This window comes from Podarcis bocagei, assembly GCF_964188305.1.
Source record: "Podarcis bocagei genome assembly, chromosome: 17".
Lineage (NCBI taxonomy): Eukaryota > Metazoa > Chordata > Lepidosauria > Squamata > Lacertidae > Podarcis > Podarcis bocagei.
In genome coordinates, this window is record NC_138143.1 from 13,195,102 (window position 1) to 13,213,395 (window position 18,294).

Here is an 18,294-nt window from a genome sequence, read left to right on the forward strand (position 1 = left end):
GTTACAGAGCGACTTTGAGATGCAGGGATCAAGATATCAACATTTGCCTTCGTAAATGAAATTGACAGCATGTCCCAGAAAGCCAATACACCTTTTAGCCCTAAAGCTAAAATTCTGTGGGTAGAAGAGCAAGGTAGGGTGAATGGAGACCTGCACCTTTGCTTAACAAATCCAAAAAGTGTGAACCGTGTGTGTGTGTGTGTGTAGTAGCATCCCATAGGAACCTATTGCTCTGTTTCTTTGTGTGTCTAGTGTCTATAGGCTCATTCCATAGGATCCTATTTTTGTGTGTGAACGCGAGCGCGTTTGTGCATGGAATTTTACACACACACCACATATGTTGTTGTTTAGTCGTGTCCGACTCTTTGTGACCCTATGGACCAGAGCACACCAGGCACTCCTGTCTCCCACTGCCTCCCGCAGTTTGGTCAAACTCATGCTGGCACCTTCGAGACCACTGTCCAACCATCTCGTCCTCGGTCGTTCCCTTCTCCTTGTGCCCTCCATCTTTCCCAACATCAGGGTCTTTTCCAAGGAGTCTTCTCTTCTCATGAGGTGGCCAAAGTATTGGAGCCTCAGCTTCACGATCTGTCCTTCCAGTGAGCACTCAGGGCTGATTTCCTTCGGAATGGAGAGGTTTGATCTTCTTGCAGTCAATGGGACTCTCAAGAGTCTCCTCCAGCACCAGAATTCAAAAGCATCAATTCTTCGCCAATCAGCCTTCTTTATGGTCCAGCTCTCACTTCCATACATCACTACTGGGAAAACCATAGCTTGAACTATACGGACCTTTGTTGGCAAGGTGATGTCTCTACTTTTTAAGATGCTGCCTAGGTTTGCCATCGCTTTTCTCCCAAGACACACCACATATAGGAGTATTTTATTCCAGTAGTTGCGTAGCAACCGCTTGAGCGACGGGGAACCCGTGAGTGAACGGCTTGGCGGGGGACGGGACACACAGCGTTGCTTTCAAGCGTACGCCTATGGTGCAGCATATAGGTAAATATATATCGCACTGACGACGCTTCCATCGCCGGCACCAGCCGAGCTGCTACCTGCCTCAGCAAAATGACGGGGGAAAGCGCCGGACGGGCAGCGGGCGTCCTTTGCCACTCCCAACATGGCCGCCGCCGCCACTCACCTTCGCGCACTCTTCCCTTCCCGGGTTGGCCGCCGCCTCCGCCGCCCCTCCCTCGTCGCACGCTGATGAGCGCATCAGCCCCTCATTGCCACGTCTCTTCAGGGCGGCAGGAGCTGCAGTCGCCGCCGCCGCCGCTGCTGTCGCGGCGACAACGAGCGAAGGAGGGACAAGAGGAAACGGGGAGCCGGACCGGGACGTTCCGGGACGGGTCCCCTCCGCAGCCTGGCGGGGCCCCGAGAGCGGGCAGGCGGCTGCGGCGGCGGCGGGACCCCCTCATGGTGCTGCTAGAGAGGCGGTGAGTGGGCGCGAGCGAGACAGCGAGCGGCCGCTCCTTCCTTCCTTCCTTCCTTCCCTCCCTCACTCTCGTGTTTTCCTCACGGCGAGGGGTGCGCGGACGGGGCGCCCCACCGTCCCAGGAAGGCCCTTCCAAAGGAGGAGGAGGAGGAGGAGAGGGGAGCCTCCCCCGTCGGCCTAGCTCCCGCCCGCCTTTCTTTGTCTCTCAGCCAAAGGGGAAGACCTTTTTTTAATTTCCTTTCCTTCTCCTCTTTCTTCCCCCTTCTGCTGCTCTTCATCCATTCCTCCTTCCCGTTGGGTTAATTGCCAGTTTGCTGCTGGTCAGTTACTCACTGGCATCCCAACCCGCCCCCCCTCCTCCCCAATACATACACTTTTATTCCTCAGGTGTCCTTCACTTCTTTCTTTTTTCTCTTTCTTTCTCTCTTTCTCTCTCTCACTCTCAAACACCACTTGAGAATATTTCTTATTTACATACTTACGCATTGTTGATGGATTGATTTATAGGTTTCTATGCCGTCCTTCACACGTAAGGATCGCAGGGCGGTTTGTGACAAAGAAACATGAAAACGCGTAAGAAGCAAAAACTATAGCCGCGTACACCTACGCACCACGGTTTAAATGGCCATAGGTAGTATAATTAGCCGAAGGCCCCGGGGGAAAGAGGAACACTTTTGCTTGGCACCTAAAGGTAGGTAATGAAGGTGCCAGGCGAGCCTCCCTGGAGCAGCATTTCACAAGCAGGGAGCCACTTCAGAAAAGGCCCGTTCCTATGTTATGGCCTTACAGACATCGATTGCAGGGTCGAGGTTGATTCATATGGGGAGAGGCAGTTCTTCCTCCTCCTCCCACTCCCCTTGATACAGTGTGGCACTCTTCCCCTCACCCAGTCCTATTTTTCTAGGAAAAGAGGTGCTGGACTTAACCACGAACACCTCCGTCATTCTCTTAGAATGCCAATGGCACCCACCCGAGAGGTGGCAGAACTGAGTTCCGGTGAGTTCCAGCTGAAAAAAGCCATGCCCCCACCTCATTCTTCAACCTCCTCCTTTTTTGTATAGGAATTGGGTTGCCTCACATTTAAAATAAAGAAATGCGACCTCCCGTTCTCCTTGGGTGATATTATGGTTGTACATGAAAACCTAGGGTTACCTAGTTTGTTCCCTCTGAATGTTGCTAGACTTCCAGCTTCCACGTGGCCAACCAGTGACTGGGATGGTTGGATTTGTAGTCCAACAACACTTGAACATGATCCCTAGCTAACAGGACCAGTGGTCAGGGATGATGGGAGTTGTAGTCCCAAAACATCTGGAGGGCCGAGTTTACCTAGACTGATATGTATGTTTTTCCATTCTGTGGAGGCTGTTGAGGCTTATTTAAACTTCTCCTTTTTCTGTCTACAAAAAAAGAAATCTGGACTTGAAAGGTTTGGCTCTGCATATTAGTGTCAAGCACTTCAGGAGTATCCCTCAGAATCAGGCGTTCAGCAGGAGCAAGTGACTAGCACATTTGACTGCCTCTCTAAACATTGTGTAATTTTGCCTAGGCTTCATCCTGTGCACACTTTATGGGGAAATAAGCCCGACTGAACTCAAAGAACTTCTGTCCGATTAAACATGTGGCACAAGATAAGGTTGCACATCTGGTAAGCAGTAAGGCTTGCCACATTTTAGTTAGAAGGACTAAACAGGTGGATTCCTAACATACCAGAGCAAACCCCAAAAAAGGTTCAGAATTCTGAACAATTTGGTGCCCATCTAAGCCAAAACAGACACTGAAACTGACACGATTAAAGCATACTATTATGTGTGCAGTTTACCTATGTGAATGTAACTTGCATGTGTGGGTAAGAATGGGATTTGCTTTTTTCAGTTATCCCCCAGATTTGCAGGTACTTGGGATCTGTCTTTCAAAACACCTCCAACAGAATTTGTGTGCATTAGGATCCACCTGTGGCTTCTGGCCCCAGTTGAGAAATTACCCCAACAGGACAATGTTGATCAGCACCTTGAAAGTGTTAATTACAATGCAACCATTTACCTATGTTGTCATCAAAATGCACATTAACACTACATTCCTAAATGTTACTACCTCTGGAAGGAAATCCTGTGTGGATCATGGTGGTTGTTTTAAGGCGAAAGGTACTTTGAAATAATCTTGTGTGGTTTTGCTGGCTCAACATGAAATGACAAAATTTGTTATATTTTTAGTTCAGCCATGTATTCAGATGTAGTTAAGCAGGGCTCTCAGGAAGGTGAATTGCAGCTTTAATTTTCTAGTTTAAATAGCATCTCTTCCTACTATGTCAGGAAGCTATATCTTGTGGTCACTTGAACTCAGGAAGTGGCTCGTGAATTTTGGACTAAAATAGTTTTGGTTTTGGTTTTACATTAGTGCACATGTGAGTAATGTCTTCATGAATAATAGATATGAAATAATGAATAATTCTTATTCTTAAAAGGGTAAATTCCCATTACTGTGAATTCATTTTTCTGAAGAATAGGCAGGAGAGGTTGGACACTGGTGAAGATTGGAAAAACTGGGGATTTTTGGAAACAGACACAATGAAGGGAAGCTGCCTGCTCCATTTTGAAAAATATGCTAATGGAAAAGTTTATGAAGGGCCTACTTCTGACTTACACTCAGAAACTTCTTGATATGAAGGGTCACCAAACAGTGTTTTCCTTTTTCTCAACCCTTAAAATGTGTGGATGCTCAACTTAATTTACAGCACTCTGAAACAAGTAGGTTGGCTGTCTCTCACAGATTTTCCATTTTGAAGTTGATCATTTGAATATTTCCATTGGTATCTGCAAAGGGCGTGTGCCTACTTAGGTTCCTTGTAATTACTGGTGAGGAATAGATATATGTATGCATCACTCTACTCTCTCCTAAGAACCATAGGCTGTGCTTACATGTCAACAAACCATGGCTATCAGCTGGTTTAGTATTCTGTGTTTATCTCCAAATTAACAATGAGTGAGAAGCCAGCTACTCTGTGATTTGTTTCTCTACTCCAGGGGTAGGCAACCTAAGGCCCGTGGGCCGGATGCGGCCTAATCGCCTTCTCAATCCGGCCCACGGACGGTCCAGGAATCAGTGTGTTTTTACATTAGAATGTGTCCTTTTATTTAAAATGCATCTCTGGGTTATTTGTGGGGCATAGGAATTCGTTCATTTCCCCTCCCCCCAAATATAGTCCAGCCCACCACATGGTTTGAGGGATGGTGGACCGGCCACAGCTGAAAAAGTTTGCTGACCCCTGCTCTACTCCTTAGAAAACGAGGAGCAAAGTAGGGACTCCTTGCTAATGTGCAGACTAATTAGATTTGTGGGTAGCATTATGGACGAATGTGGCCATTGTTCAGTGAATCGAGTGTTGAGTTTAAATCCAATCTTTTTCATGTAGCACTGTACAGTGTTGTGCTGCTGTGCAATCCTAGGTATAGCCAAGCTGTTGTAAGTGGTGTGAGCATTGGCAAATACTGGTGAGGATCAACAAGGCCGTGGTCCTATATTCCTGGCTAGGAAACTGTTTTGATTCCCCCAGCTGGTTGTAGCAGTTGCCAGCTGCTGTTGCAAAGCAACTGGGCCATACTGTTTTTCAGTCCTAGGTATGTCTGAGCTTTGCCATGGGCTTTATGCACATGGGCACCTGCATGGCAGTTTTAGTGGGTCACACCTTCTAGTTAGCAATCCTAAGAGTATTTTGAAATGAGACTTTAAAATAAGCATATTGAGGATCGGAGTACTGATACTTGTGGCGATAAATGATTAGATTTCATCCTCATCTCTGATTTTAAAGACAAAATGTGCTAAGACATAATATATATATATATACAAACTAATCCTTGTCACACCATCATCCTTTATATTTTTCGTGAATATAAAAGTCTATTTTAATTGAAGTCTCTCTCTCTCTCTCTCTCTCTCTCTCTCTCTCTCTCTCTCTCTCGGCTAAATGCTAAGAGTGGCTTTATCTCTCCATTCCATCTGAATCAGGCTAGGTGTCTGAGGTTCTAGAACAGTGCCTAGAGGCATTAACGGGCTGGATGGGGACCAGCAAATTGAAACTTGAGTCAGACAAGATGGCAGTATTATGCATGCAGAGTTTTCAAAGAACTGGAAAGACAAGGCTGCTTTGGATGGGATTGCACTCCCCAGAGAAGGGCAGGTTCATAGTTCAGATGTTTTGGCAAAATGATGGTTGGTGCTAAACAGGAAATAGAGAGAGAAGCCATGTACCAGAGGCTGGAAGGGGAGGAAAGCATGCAAGTCCATGACTCATTCATAATCTTCCAAACTATGTTGGAAAGGTGCCACTCTTTAAATATGCAATATCTTGCTCCCTTGGTTAGTTAAATTAAGAAGCAGGTGACATAGCTTCTTTGTTTTTTTTAAATTTTCTCCAAGCTTGGTTTCTAAATTGGTGCAACGTTACAAAATATAGTTCTGAATTTGGAAATACTCGAAGGGTATGAACAGTGTTAGAAACTGGCACCTTAAACCTAGGTTATGGGCGCAACAAGAGATTGTCTAGGTGCACTTTTTTATAACAAGAATACAAAGCTGAAAATGAATGAGCTGCAGCTAAAATCTTATGTTCATTTTTCACCTGGTCTAGTCCTTCCCTTGCCCACCCCCCTAATATTCTTAAGAGGGTTTCTTCTCCAGTCTTCAGAGAGTAGCTGGAAGTGGGGAGGCAGAAAAAGGTCCTCCTTTCCTTCCACTTTGCAGTTTTAATCTGAAATTTTAGGCGCAGTACTGCACCCAGAGCTCAGAAATTGCTCGCGCTAATAAAATTCCCTGTCACAAAATGCGCCTAGAACAATGGGAGTTTTGAACACTGGATATAATCTGATGTAAGTATTACAATTTATGTAGTCATAAGAGTATTTCAGGAAAGAATATTTTTTCCCATAATCGGCCTAATGGTTGCTTATGATTTCATTGGTGTCCTGAGCACACCCAGCCCAAGGAAGACAAACGGTGGGTAGCATAATTCTTTATTGACAAAGCACACAATTGCAGTAGTTCCTAAGGTGCACAGAACATGTGCACATACTTCTTCCGACAAGTGGCTGGCATCCCCTCCTCAGGCTTATGCTCTGAGCTGGACTGTTGGTGTAACCATGTCTCCATCCAAACTCTGGTACCTCCATCTGACAGTCCACGTTCACCATCCAGGTACCCTGTCTTCCTCCTCTCCTGGTGCATCCTACCCTTCCTCTCACTCAGGCTCCTGTCCTGCATCCTGCATCCCTTCCCCATATGTTCCTGCTCAGACTCTTCCCCTCCCTCCAGCCCTGACTCCTGTCTCGCAGGAGGCATAAACCCCATAAATCGCTGCTCCCTTCCCCTGGGTCAGCCTCTGGCCCTGCAGCCACTGCCACCAACAGTCCAGCTCCTCTGTGCCCTGACAGTTCACCCTGTTCCATGTTTTCAGTATGAGCACATTCAACCTTGCCCATAATCTTTCCTTCTCTGGCTTCACTGTCTTTCACTGTGCAAAGGTCTTCTGCTCCCTCAAAAGATACTGCAACTTTCTTGATGCCTCTCTTCCTTCCTTCAAATCTCACTTCGGAACTCAACTTTTTCCATAAAGCCTTTGACATAACCCCATAGTTCCTATGCACTATGGTAACTAGGCATGGAAATAAGCCAAAATTAAATACATATGAACAGAGACGCCCACATGTTGCTTGATGTTTACCCCATCTCCTCTTTCTTTGTTGTAAGATTACACTGCAAGCTCCTCAGTGTAGGAAAACCTTTTTTATACACTATAAAATATCACGCTTACTGATGGTGCTGTATAAATATAGGTTTACTTTTATCTTCCTTTAATCTAAGCAAACAAATGTTACATATGTTTCAGTAAATAATTATCCCCTATGCATTTAGTTAGGCTGATCTTCAACTCCCCTCCTGTAATAAATCCTGCTTGGTCACACTTGGTATGCAACTAATCACTATTGATAAGCGGAAGTTGATTAATAGTTTATAAATCCTGGTTTAATAATGAGATTGGGTGATAGAGGTGAATCAGAATCTCTCACTTAAAAGGATGTCCCCGCCCCCATCGTTTTTGCAGAGGATTCCATGCAAACCTATATGGGTTCATCTGCTAAAACAGTTTGGTGGGGGATTTCCCAACTTCAAGATTTCAAAGCACCTTGCACATGGCATTGTTGTGATGTCATATGATTGACAGGTAGTTTGGCCCATTCACCTGTCAAATATGACCAGGAACTGCCTGTGGAACCAAAAAGGTTTCTCACTCCTGCTTAATAAGTTTAGATCCAGACTTAGTCTGGTATTCAGTGTTAGTCATACTCAGAACAGATGCACTAAAATCAGTGGTCTTACGTAATTCATAGCACAGTCCCATACATGTCTGCTTAGAAGTAAGTCCTGTTGAGGTCAAAGGGGCTTACCTGCAGGTATGTGGTGCAGATCATCAACCTAAGTTAGGTATCACCCACAGTTCTATCTTCAGTCCCAGTGATTTCAATAGGGTCTTCTCTAAGCACGACTAAGTATGGATCCAATCTTGGTCTTTTTCCAGCACCTGTATCTCTTTCACTAGAGTCCCACTAGTCCAGAGGCCGCAAATGTTTTGAGTGGGCACATTTGAGAATGTTGAGAAAGCAATATAGGTGCATGTATTGTTAGAAACTGGGATAGGAATGCTAGGAGCCATGTGGCTCCTGGGACCTAGGCTGTGGGCGCCAGAACAAAATGTCTAGGCGCCTTTTTTCTTTCTACCCCGCTACCAGACCAGGCAGCCCCACAACAACAACAACAAACAAAATGCTGCTGGGCCAGTCTGGAGGTCTTCAGGGTAGCGCAGCCGCTATACCCCACCAAACACCTCATTTGCCCGGCAGCAAAAATTATTATTATTATTATTATTATTATTATTATTATTATTATTATTATTATTATTATTGCTGCCTGGTGAATCAGGTGACTGCAGTGTAGTGCAGCAGCAAAAAATGTGTCTTTTCCTACCAGTCTACCTTGCTAAACACCTGACTCACCTTGGGGGTGCGGCAGCAAAAGGGGGAAAGTGTATCTTTTGCTGCTGCGCTGCCGGGCAAATCAGTTGTTTGGCGGGGTAGCACGGCAGCAAGAGACATGCGTCTTTTGCTGCCCCGGCTTTTGCTGCTGCTGTACCTGGCAGACCAGCTGACTGTAACTAGGAAAGTGAAGATGTTAGGCGCTAAGCGTGGCTACTGGACATTTCCATTCAGTCGCAAAATGTAACTGGCGCCTGGCTAATTTTGAACGCTGGAACATGGCAGCTGTAGTGTGTCTGACATAACACAAAATGGCTGTCACATGTAAAGAAATGGAAAGAGACAGAAACAGAAAAAGATGTGGGCATCCCCCTACCACTGCCAGTCTCATGCATTTTGGATTTTTGAGGAGATATTTACTGAGCCTTTTGCAGGCATCACAGGAGGTACTAGTGGGCACACCAGTATCCATGGGCACCAGGTTGGCAATCCCTGCTCTAATGTTTTCAATCAATAAATTTTTCTAAGCTCAGCAAATGTAAACTGAGAGACCAGTTCCATGCTCTTGGTAAAATGGTGCTGTATAAATAATAAATACTAATAATGTAAACTGAAATTTCTTAAAAGGATTCAGTGAGTTTCTGTGGTGAAACAAAAATAAAAAATAGATCGAATCCAATCCATGTTAGTCATTACTAACAAGACCCATTGATTTCAATGGGACTTATGTGTGACTACATTAAACTGGATCCATTCCAGTATATTTTTAAAAGAAATGCCCATCAAGACAAGGCACCAGTCATGCAAATTATGTTGAAATGATATAAATTACCTATATTTTTTGAATACTTTTAATTAGCCTGTCCGTCCATCTCCTGATTCTTAGAGTCATTAAAATCTCTTCCTATCACTCAACATGTCATTTCCAGCCGTTTTCAACAGAAGCAAAAAAGATGTGTGCCAAGTTGACTGCTTGTATGCTAACAGAAAGAATGTATATCCCTAATTCACACCTTGTAAAAATATATCTGCTTTCCGAATCCGCCTTCATTGTGAAATTGTCACCATGTGAAAAGCCTTTCTCTTGTTAACTCATTTTGTTTTCAAAATCCAGTCAGTACTTACGATTGCACCATATTATGCAAAAAACATTGCACTATTTTGTGCATCTTATTTAGATGATCTCACTTGTTTTGATTCTCTTATGGTGTGGAGTTCCTTGGTGGACAAGTTCTTCATGGTGTTCATGAGGAGGAATAGGTCCCCACCTCCCTTCATTCATTTGGGCATGTGCCCTTCTGTGCATGCTACACTCTCTTGGACTACAGGAGAACAAATTATTTCTTGTAGCAATACAGCAGTATAGCATGGTTTGCCAGTGCACTAGAGCCAAGCCGAACCACATTGCACTGCCTGCCTGCCCACACCGAGGGCTGGCCGACGCAGCCCTTGGATCGCCCCAGCCTCACAAATTAGATTGGGACTGGCAGGGTGGCGTGCAAAGGATGCAGCAGCCATGCTTCCTTCGATCCCTGCTTCGCAAAGCAAGGGAGAGGCTGGTATCGAAAGGCACATGGCTGTTGCGTCCTTCTCGTATCGCCCTGCTGGGCAAATCATTCAGATCAGATCCCAGCCTTGCAAAGCAGCGCAGGGCTGGCAGGGCAGCGTGAGGGGCCAATGTGCCGCGCCCCCTTAAAAAATGTGCCCAGGGCCATCACCCTGCCAACCCCCTCCACACTACGCCCCTGAATTAATGTGTTTTTCAACCTTGCTTCCATGCACAGTATCTTCTGAGGCTGCTGCATTCGTGTTGGCTTGTAAGAACTTGTTGATTTTTAATCACTTGTAAACATACCTTGTGGTGAAGCAATATGTTATGCAGACTGCATTGATCAGGTCTGTGGCTGTATAAATATCTGGGATAACACACATAATGGAATGAATGTACCGAAATAAGAATGACTTAGATTCAGAACAGAATGACTCTGTGAGCTTCCCCCAAGTTTGGAAAAACACAAATAGCTGGGAATTGCAGCATGCTTATACTTGGCAGAAACCATTTAGGGCTTCCCAAAGAAAGGCAAGACCCTTGTCAAATTATTTGTTACAGTGCGGTCCTATCTTCTCTGGGACCTTAACTTCATGGTACTTGCGACCTTGCATGTGACTGGGAAAAGCCGCTTCTAGTGGGCATTAATCAGGTTGTGGCAGAAAAGCAGGTGGTTCCCAGACTTCCTACTTGCATGCTTTTGCCAGCTCCAAAGCTATCTCCATTATGGAAAAAGCTGCTGAGCTGTGCAAAACCGTCTAATACAGGGAAAGTCTAATACTTTTCCTTCCCAGTACTGTTTACCTGCTCCTGGCTGCCCCTACTGATGGTGGCGTGTTGTGATTTTAATGGGTTGTTGGTGCCAAGTTTAAAGATGGATGAAATATTTGCTACCCACGCGTATACCAATGATCTTATCTCAGTTACAGAATTTAAATGGTCGGCTGTGCTTGGGCCAGCCCTGTTTCCGACTCTCTCTGAGAGTAGTCAGGTTTCGTTTGTGTGAAGTAAAAGGGCAAAGTCCCAGTGCTTGATGGTGCCCCACTTTTTGGCTAATATCTAAGCCTTAGTCTAATGTCCTAGATGTGAGGTTCCTTTTTAAGACAGCAGCTGTATAGGTTCTGAGTAGTACAGCAAGAATGAACCACATAATACTGGTTCTGCTGGTGCACTGGCTACCAGTTTGTGCCCAATTCAAGGGATTAACTTTGGTTTATAAAGCTTTTAATGACTTAAGAGCCAAATATCTGAAGGAGTGCCTTCCTTGGTACAGTGGTGCCTCGCAAGACGAAAAGAATCCGTTCTGTGATTCTCTTCGTCTAGCGGTTTTTTTCGTCTTGTGAAGCAAGCCCATTGAAGGATTAGCGGATTAGCGCTATTAGAGGCTTTTAGAGGCTTTTAGCGGCTTATCTGCTGATCGGATCAGCTGATAAGCGGCTTAGCGCTATTAGAGGCTTATCTGTTGTTCGGATCAGCTGATAAGTGGCTTAGTGCTATTAGCGGCTTTTAGCTGCTTTTAGCGGCTTATCTGCTGATCGGATCAGCTGATAAGCGGCTTAGTGGCTTAGAAAAAGGGGGGGAGGGGAAAAAACCAGCAGGAACTCGCAAGACATTGTCATCTTGCGAAGCAAGCCCATAGGAGATTTGTTTTGCGAAGCACCTCCAAAACGGAAAACTCTTTCGTCTAGCGAGTTTTCCGTCTTGTGAGGCATTCGTCTTGCGGGGCACCACTGTACTGTATTTGCAGACCTGTGCCTGAGGGCTCAATCCAGCTAATCCATCTTGCTAGTAGAAGTACGCACAAGGACTTCCACAGCGACACTTCCTCCTCGACCACCAGATTGGCTTGGGTGGGTTGCGATAGCCCCCAGAATAGTGCACTGGGACAGAGAGGGGGAGATCTTGCTATCAGGCAAGCAAAAATGATATTCCTAGTGCTGCGTTGAATTCCTCCCTTAGGATTGACTGAGGAGGTCTTTCTCATGGTTCTGCCAACGAGTGTGGCAGTTAAGAGGGAGCATAATGCAGAGCTTTCTCTGTGAGGGTGCCCCATTTTCCTGCAACTTTCTCCCCGTCAGTGGTGCATTGGTTGTCTACCACGTTAAGCTCCTTTGCATGTTTAATCGCTTTTTTATGCTTGTGTGTGGAGGAGCTGCTGCTGAATTGCTGGTTTGGTTCCATTGACTGTAATTACGTTGTATATCCATGTGTTTATAATGTTAATTTTATATTGATTTGTACAGAAACACACACATCCAGGGAGCCTTTACGATGAAGGGCAGTTTAGAAGTTCAAAAATAATTAATAGTAATGGTTCCTAATAAAACTGAAGGGTGCACAGTATGAGTAATTTGGCTACTGCATGTAAGCAGACATGGCAAGTTATCTGTATGTATTATGTTTATATGCAATGACACTGAATGTGGTGTTTGCAGAAACAGTGAATACAGCAGATAGAATTGCCTAACCATTAGCAAGACGAGGCAGAAGCGGTTTGCCAGTTCTTTTGATTTGTGGGCCTTCTACTATAAGAGGTGGAGTATATATACACATTTCAAATCAAGATTTCTTGCATAGTAAAAATATTGCCTTACAGTATATTGGTCCAGTTCACACATAACGTTAAGCGAGTTAAAACTGTGAGCCTGGATGCAGACATAATGCTAGGCCAAACCACGGCTGTAACCCACCCAGGAACCTTAGGGTGAAGGGCGGATAAATTAGTAGTAGTAATAGTCCCTCATTCCATATGATAACAATTCAGTGTTAGAAACTGAGATATGAAAGCTAGGAGCTAAATGGCACCTTAAACCTAGGTTATGGGCACAACAATGGAATGTCTAGGCACACTTTTTAATAACAAGAATACAAAATTGAAAATGAATGAACTGCAGCTAAAATCTTATGTTCATTTTTCACATGTGCCTAGAATAATGGGAATTTCAAATGCTGTCACAATTGTCCAAAATCTAGCCAAAATTTTCTCTATTACCTATCTCTATCCAAAGCTTAACAATTTTTTCCCCTTTTTAGCAAGTTTTTAAAATTCTACATTTTGTGATGCCAGTAGAATCACTTTTTCTACCAAAGTGGCAACTGTTTAGGATCTTGTCAGCCTTTGTCACCAGTAATTCTGGCTTCCCTTAAATGCACATATGTTTTTGTGTTCTTTCACATAACATCATTTTCTCTACTCTCTTTAAAATCTTTAGTCACAAAGCAGTAATCAGGGAATCTGAACGAAAAGTCAGTTTTATGTACATGCTGCTTTTCCCCCTACTAATAGTATTTTATTCTGATTGACAGTGTTGTCCAAGGTCAGTAAATAAAAGATTTTGCCAACTTTGAACTTGAAAGTCCAGTGTGTCAATATGGAAGCTGGACTCCATAAGGCAAACAGTGTTGCTGCAATACATACAGGTCTTTAGACATACAAAATAATTGCAACTGAGCAAAGACTTGGCTCTCCAAATTGTAACAGAGTGTTGCATATATTTTAATTAAAGCTTTCAGTGATAAAACTAAGCACATTCTGATATCTCTCTCATTAGAATCAACAGGACTGAAGCACTTCTAATGTGGTTGGACCATTCCCCTATTTTGTAAAAGGCAGTTGAAAGTGAATCCATGCTGTCATGTGATGCAGTTACTAAATGATCCCAGGAAACCCATCTAGATATGTATCCTGTCTTGCAGTTTTAATGTGGCAGTAGATAACTCTTACCATGGGCAGGAATGTAGATAACAACACTGAGAGTAAGAAACAGGAAGTGATTAGGACATTGAGTTCTTATCCCCTGAATAAGGGGTAATATTTTGATCTAAGTTTGCATGGCCACAAAACCTATTTTGATATACACAATGTTCTCATCTTTTATTTGCATCTTTTGGCAGCCCCACCATATCAACATGCTTGCTTCACCTGTTAATTCTCAATAGAGGACTACGCCTTGGCAGCAAAATATCACCTTGTAGCATCTCAGCTGGTCAAGTGAAGTAACAGCACTCATAATCAAAGAGTGCTACTAGTTCATTTGTTTTGGAATCCTGTTTCCAGCAGTGGCTCCAACCGCATGAGATTTCCAGCCAAATGTCTCCAGGATGCTCACAAGCAGAGCATGAAGACAAGGGACCTCCCTTGTTTTGATCCTTGGCAGCTAGTATCCAGAGGTGCTGTGCTTCTGAACATGGGCGCGCCTTTAGATTAATCAGTGACTAGTTTCTACGATCGCTATGCTCCATGAACTTGTATTACCCCCTTTTGAAGTCATCCAAGACAGGCGATCTTCACAACTTTCAGAATTCACTCTAATTATGCCTCATGGGAGGTACTCTCTTCTGTTAGTCCTAAATCAACTGCCATTTTCACTGTGCAACCCTGAGGTCTGGTATTGAGGAGGAAACAATTCTCTAGGCTGCTCAAGCACTTCCTCAAAGGGAAATTCCTATGGGAACTCCTCTGGAACTCCCTGCCTGAGTGATCTGGTGCCTGTTAAAGGTTCATCTGCTTTGTCAGACATTTGCCAGTCGTATTTTCTGTGGCCTGCTTTTAGAAGTTCTTATTACGTTACTTCTGACCTTCTTTTTTATAATGTTAGTTGCCTTGGGCATTATTAATGGAAAAGCAGGGTACATATTTATGTACCAAAATACAAATAAATTAAGGGACTCCAACCCTTTGAGTTTTGTTGCCCTTCTCTGAACTTACACTTTAGATGAGGCAAACAGAACTGTATACAGATTTCAAACGCAATGTACACCATAAACACATATTGGCCGTCTTTTTTTCATTTTCTCCCCTAATAATCCCTAACATGGAATTGTCCTTTCGTTTTTGCTGTGTGCCAAGTTGATTGTTTCTGTTCTGGGTTTTCACCCTCCCAAATAAATCAGTGTCAACCACAACCTAGGCCACATCATTGTTCATATAAACCTCCCAATAGGAAATGTCGTATGCTGGTTTTCAACTTTCAATACTAATTTAATATAGGACCAATAGCTATTACTGACAATTATTTTGAAGTAAAGGAGGAAAGCTTGAAATGATTGTTAGTCATGGCTCCTTTGTGTGAGTCTAGATTAAAACAATGTCATGCACATTGGTGGTGCTATAAAAATGATCTGCAGTATGTGCCCTGACTATATTATCTTCCTAATTTTGGTGGCTATGTGGCCTTCCTAATGTCTACAATGTCTATAGTCCATCACTATTGACCATTCTGGCTGGGGTAGATGGGAACTAGGCATAGGACATTTGGAGAGGCCACAGATTCCCCACCTATCTTCTAACCTATAATGGTTATGTTCCCGGGCGTGGGCTGAGGGTGAGGTGTGGATTTCTACTCCCAGGTGGTAGTTGGGGAACAGTGAAAGTAGAAACAAAAGTGCAATTAATAGACTGGGATCCAGAAATTCCGGGTACTGTCTCACATATGCCATTGTTGTGAAACAACACTGTCTTCATTCAAATCCGCCTTTTCTGATGTATCAGAGCGGAAATATAATTATTTGTTTTAGTAGGATCCAAAGTATCGTGCTTCAAGTTACACTTGCCAAAATGCCCTATTCATATGAGGGGTCCAGTAGCATTGACTTCTTTGCAGCTAGTCACCCAGGTGAGGATTTTCTGCAGACATTTTGCTGAAGTCAAAACTCTCGGGTGCTTTGATTGTTAAGGAATGTTGCTAATATTTTAGATAAGAATGTTAGAAGAGCCCTGCAAAATCGGACCAAAAACCAGTGTAGTCTTGCATCCCGTCCTTCCAATACCAATCCTAGGGGGATTTCACTTCATCCTTCCACTGGGAGAACTGCCTGTTGTTGTTTCTTCTTTCTGTTTCCTGTTCTTTAAACTTAAGTTAGTACTCCATAAGTCCTGTTGTCTTATCTCATGGCTGATAAGCTGGTTCGGGATTCTTTGTTGCAGGATTTTATTGTAAGTGTCTGAAGTACACCGTGCCAGCTGAATTCCTCCAATCCATATGCTTCTTGACACTTTGTAAAAGGCTAGTTTTGGGGCCATGGGAGTTATCTAAGGCACTTGGCTCATTTTAGCAGATGCTTGAGGCACAATTGAACTAATTTCTTGCTTTTTTCCCTCATTTGCAGAGCTGGAAAGTCTTGCGAATTGTTACCTAGATCTCAGGGCAAAGGCTGCCAGAGGTGGAAGAGGTGGATTGGTTCCTGGTCATGCCCGGTGGAAGGAGGGGACCCAGTCGGCAGCAGCTAAGCCGTTCAGCTTTGCCTTCTCTCCAGACGTTGGTTGGTGGGAACTGTGGCAACGGCACTAGTCTAAGAAACAGGTTAAGTCAAAACATAATATTGTGGGCTTAATTGTGGGAGACAGAACTTTTGTTATTACTTGTCATCATCAGGTCACACTTGGGTTCACAAGAATCTTGTTTCTTTACACTTGTTGTTGCCCTAAATTTGACAGTGTGTGTTTGCCTGACTCTGTGTTTGGCTCATTTTACATCTCATACTCCGGTTGGGCAATGGAGATTCAGGTGGGTTGCCACCTCAGGCATTTGTGTGACCTGAAAGCCTTTACATACCCCTTCCCCTCAGGTGGCCCATCAGTTCCAGTTCATAAGGTACATGAAAAGAAAGCAATAGTTCTTATATCAAGGTTACACATACAAGTGTTTTCATCCAAGCATCTTTAAGTGTCACAAAAATCCAGTTGTTTTTTGTTCTTCTGAGCATTCCAAGAGTTGGCGCTCAGATTTGGATATTCACTGGGTCATGGGGTGTCTTTTCCAGCTAGTTGGATTTTAATTTCCAGTTGTTCCTTCAAATTGTGGCCTTGACTTGAGCATTGCTCATTAATAAACATTGCATATCATAGAAGTTTTGAAGGTTGAGAAAGCTAAGATAAGGAAGCCAGAGGATTGGAATGCACTGCTAGGCATCTAATGTCAGGGGGTTGCTTGGTTACATTATCTTATTCTTGCTACAACAGACAAAGCTGGAACGGGATTAGGCTGGGGAAAATCTGGTATCTCTGCTTGGTGGTCTGAGCTCCATTTTTTCTGGCATTGGCTTCTGCAGAAGTGGCCAAACAAAGGGTGTCCGTGGAAGGACACAGGACATCTGTGACATGTGTGTTTCCATCCCACCATACTAGGCTAAAAAGTGTCAAATTCTTGACAAAGGCATGCATCGCGCTTGCCTGTGGTCAGGTGCTACTCGTCATTCATGTCACAGCCCATACTACCAGAGGCTGCGTGGAGAGAGAGAGAAATAACTTGTTCTGAATCACTGAGAGTGCTGTGTGTAGTACTTTGCTTTTTTGTGTTAAGGACTGTTCGGTGTGGTTAAGCTGCATATCAAGAAGTGCCCAGTTCGGACCTTTCTTCTGTGATTTTCTTACTAGTTGACCTTAGACAAATATGTCCCATATCTGCAATATGGGGATGAACATATTGACCTATGTTAAAGAATTGTAAGGATCTCTTGAGGTAGTTAACATTGAACAATTTAAACCTGGTGTGGGAAACTGGATCTGGCCAGCACACCAGATCCTTTCTTTCCCCACCCCCCCAAGTGCTAGCTTTGACAGGAGTGAGCAAACTTTGCAGGACTTTGGAACCGCTAGAGACCATGGTGGCACTTGCATCACTGAAGGTCAGTTGATTGACGGTTCTTGCAAAGTGCACTGCATTTGCAAGCAGCAATAACCAAGGTAGCACTTTGCAGGCGGCAACAATAGCTTGATTTGCCTGTTCTTGCAAAGGAAAGGTAGACCCTACGGGAGCCATGGCTAGAGCATGTGGGTGTTGCTTGGCCAAAATTGCAGGCAGAGGTTTCCCCCAGCACTGATTTAAATACTCTGAATGCTAAGCATTTAACCCACAATAGGGTGAGATATCCCAGGAACACTGGCAAGAGTTAGTGACGTGTTGTTTCTCTCTTTTTCAGGAATGGTAGTGCTATCAGCCTCTCTGCTCCTCCAATTACAGCCTTGATCACCCCTGAGCCTGTGCGACACTGCCGAATCCCTGAGCTGCCTGTAGACGGGAACCTTCTGTTTGAGTTCTTCTTTTTCATCTACCTGCTGGTGGCCCTCTTTATTCAGTATATTAATATCTATAAGACCGTGTGGTGGTACCCATACAACCACCCTGCCTCCTGTACGTCACTGGTGAGTCCACGTTGCTGGCCACATGCCCTTCTTGCGGTTTGCTTAGGGAATTTTAATCATGGTGTCTCTGTAGCTCAGCTGACATCACCAAGTCTGCCATCCTTTCTTTTTCCCAGACATTATGAAATGCACCCCTTTTCTCCCT

At 44.1% G+C, this 18,294-nt stretch overlaps 1 protein-coding gene across 2 annotated transcripts in view; it reads left to right on the top strand.

The window, feature by feature from the left end:
* The first annotated feature begins 1,224 nt into the window (after window positions 1-1,224).
* TMEM39A (transmembrane protein 39A) overlaps window positions 1,225-18,294 on the top strand; it is a 28,122-nt gene continuing 11,052 nt past the window's right edge. The window contains exons 1-3 of one of the 2 annotated variants that reach the window (XM_081176650.1): window positions 1,225-1,436; window positions 16,115-16,308; window positions 17,927-18,149. In XM_081176650.1, coding sequence (XP_081032776.1) covers window positions 16,196-16,308; window positions 17,927-18,149 — 336 coding nt within the window. In that variant the 5' untranslated portion in view covers window positions 1,225-1,436; window positions 16,115-16,195. The remainder of the gene's footprint in view (window positions 1,437-16,114; window positions 16,309-17,926; window positions 18,150-18,294) is intronic. The other variant, XM_081176651.1, reaches the window with a different exon arrangement.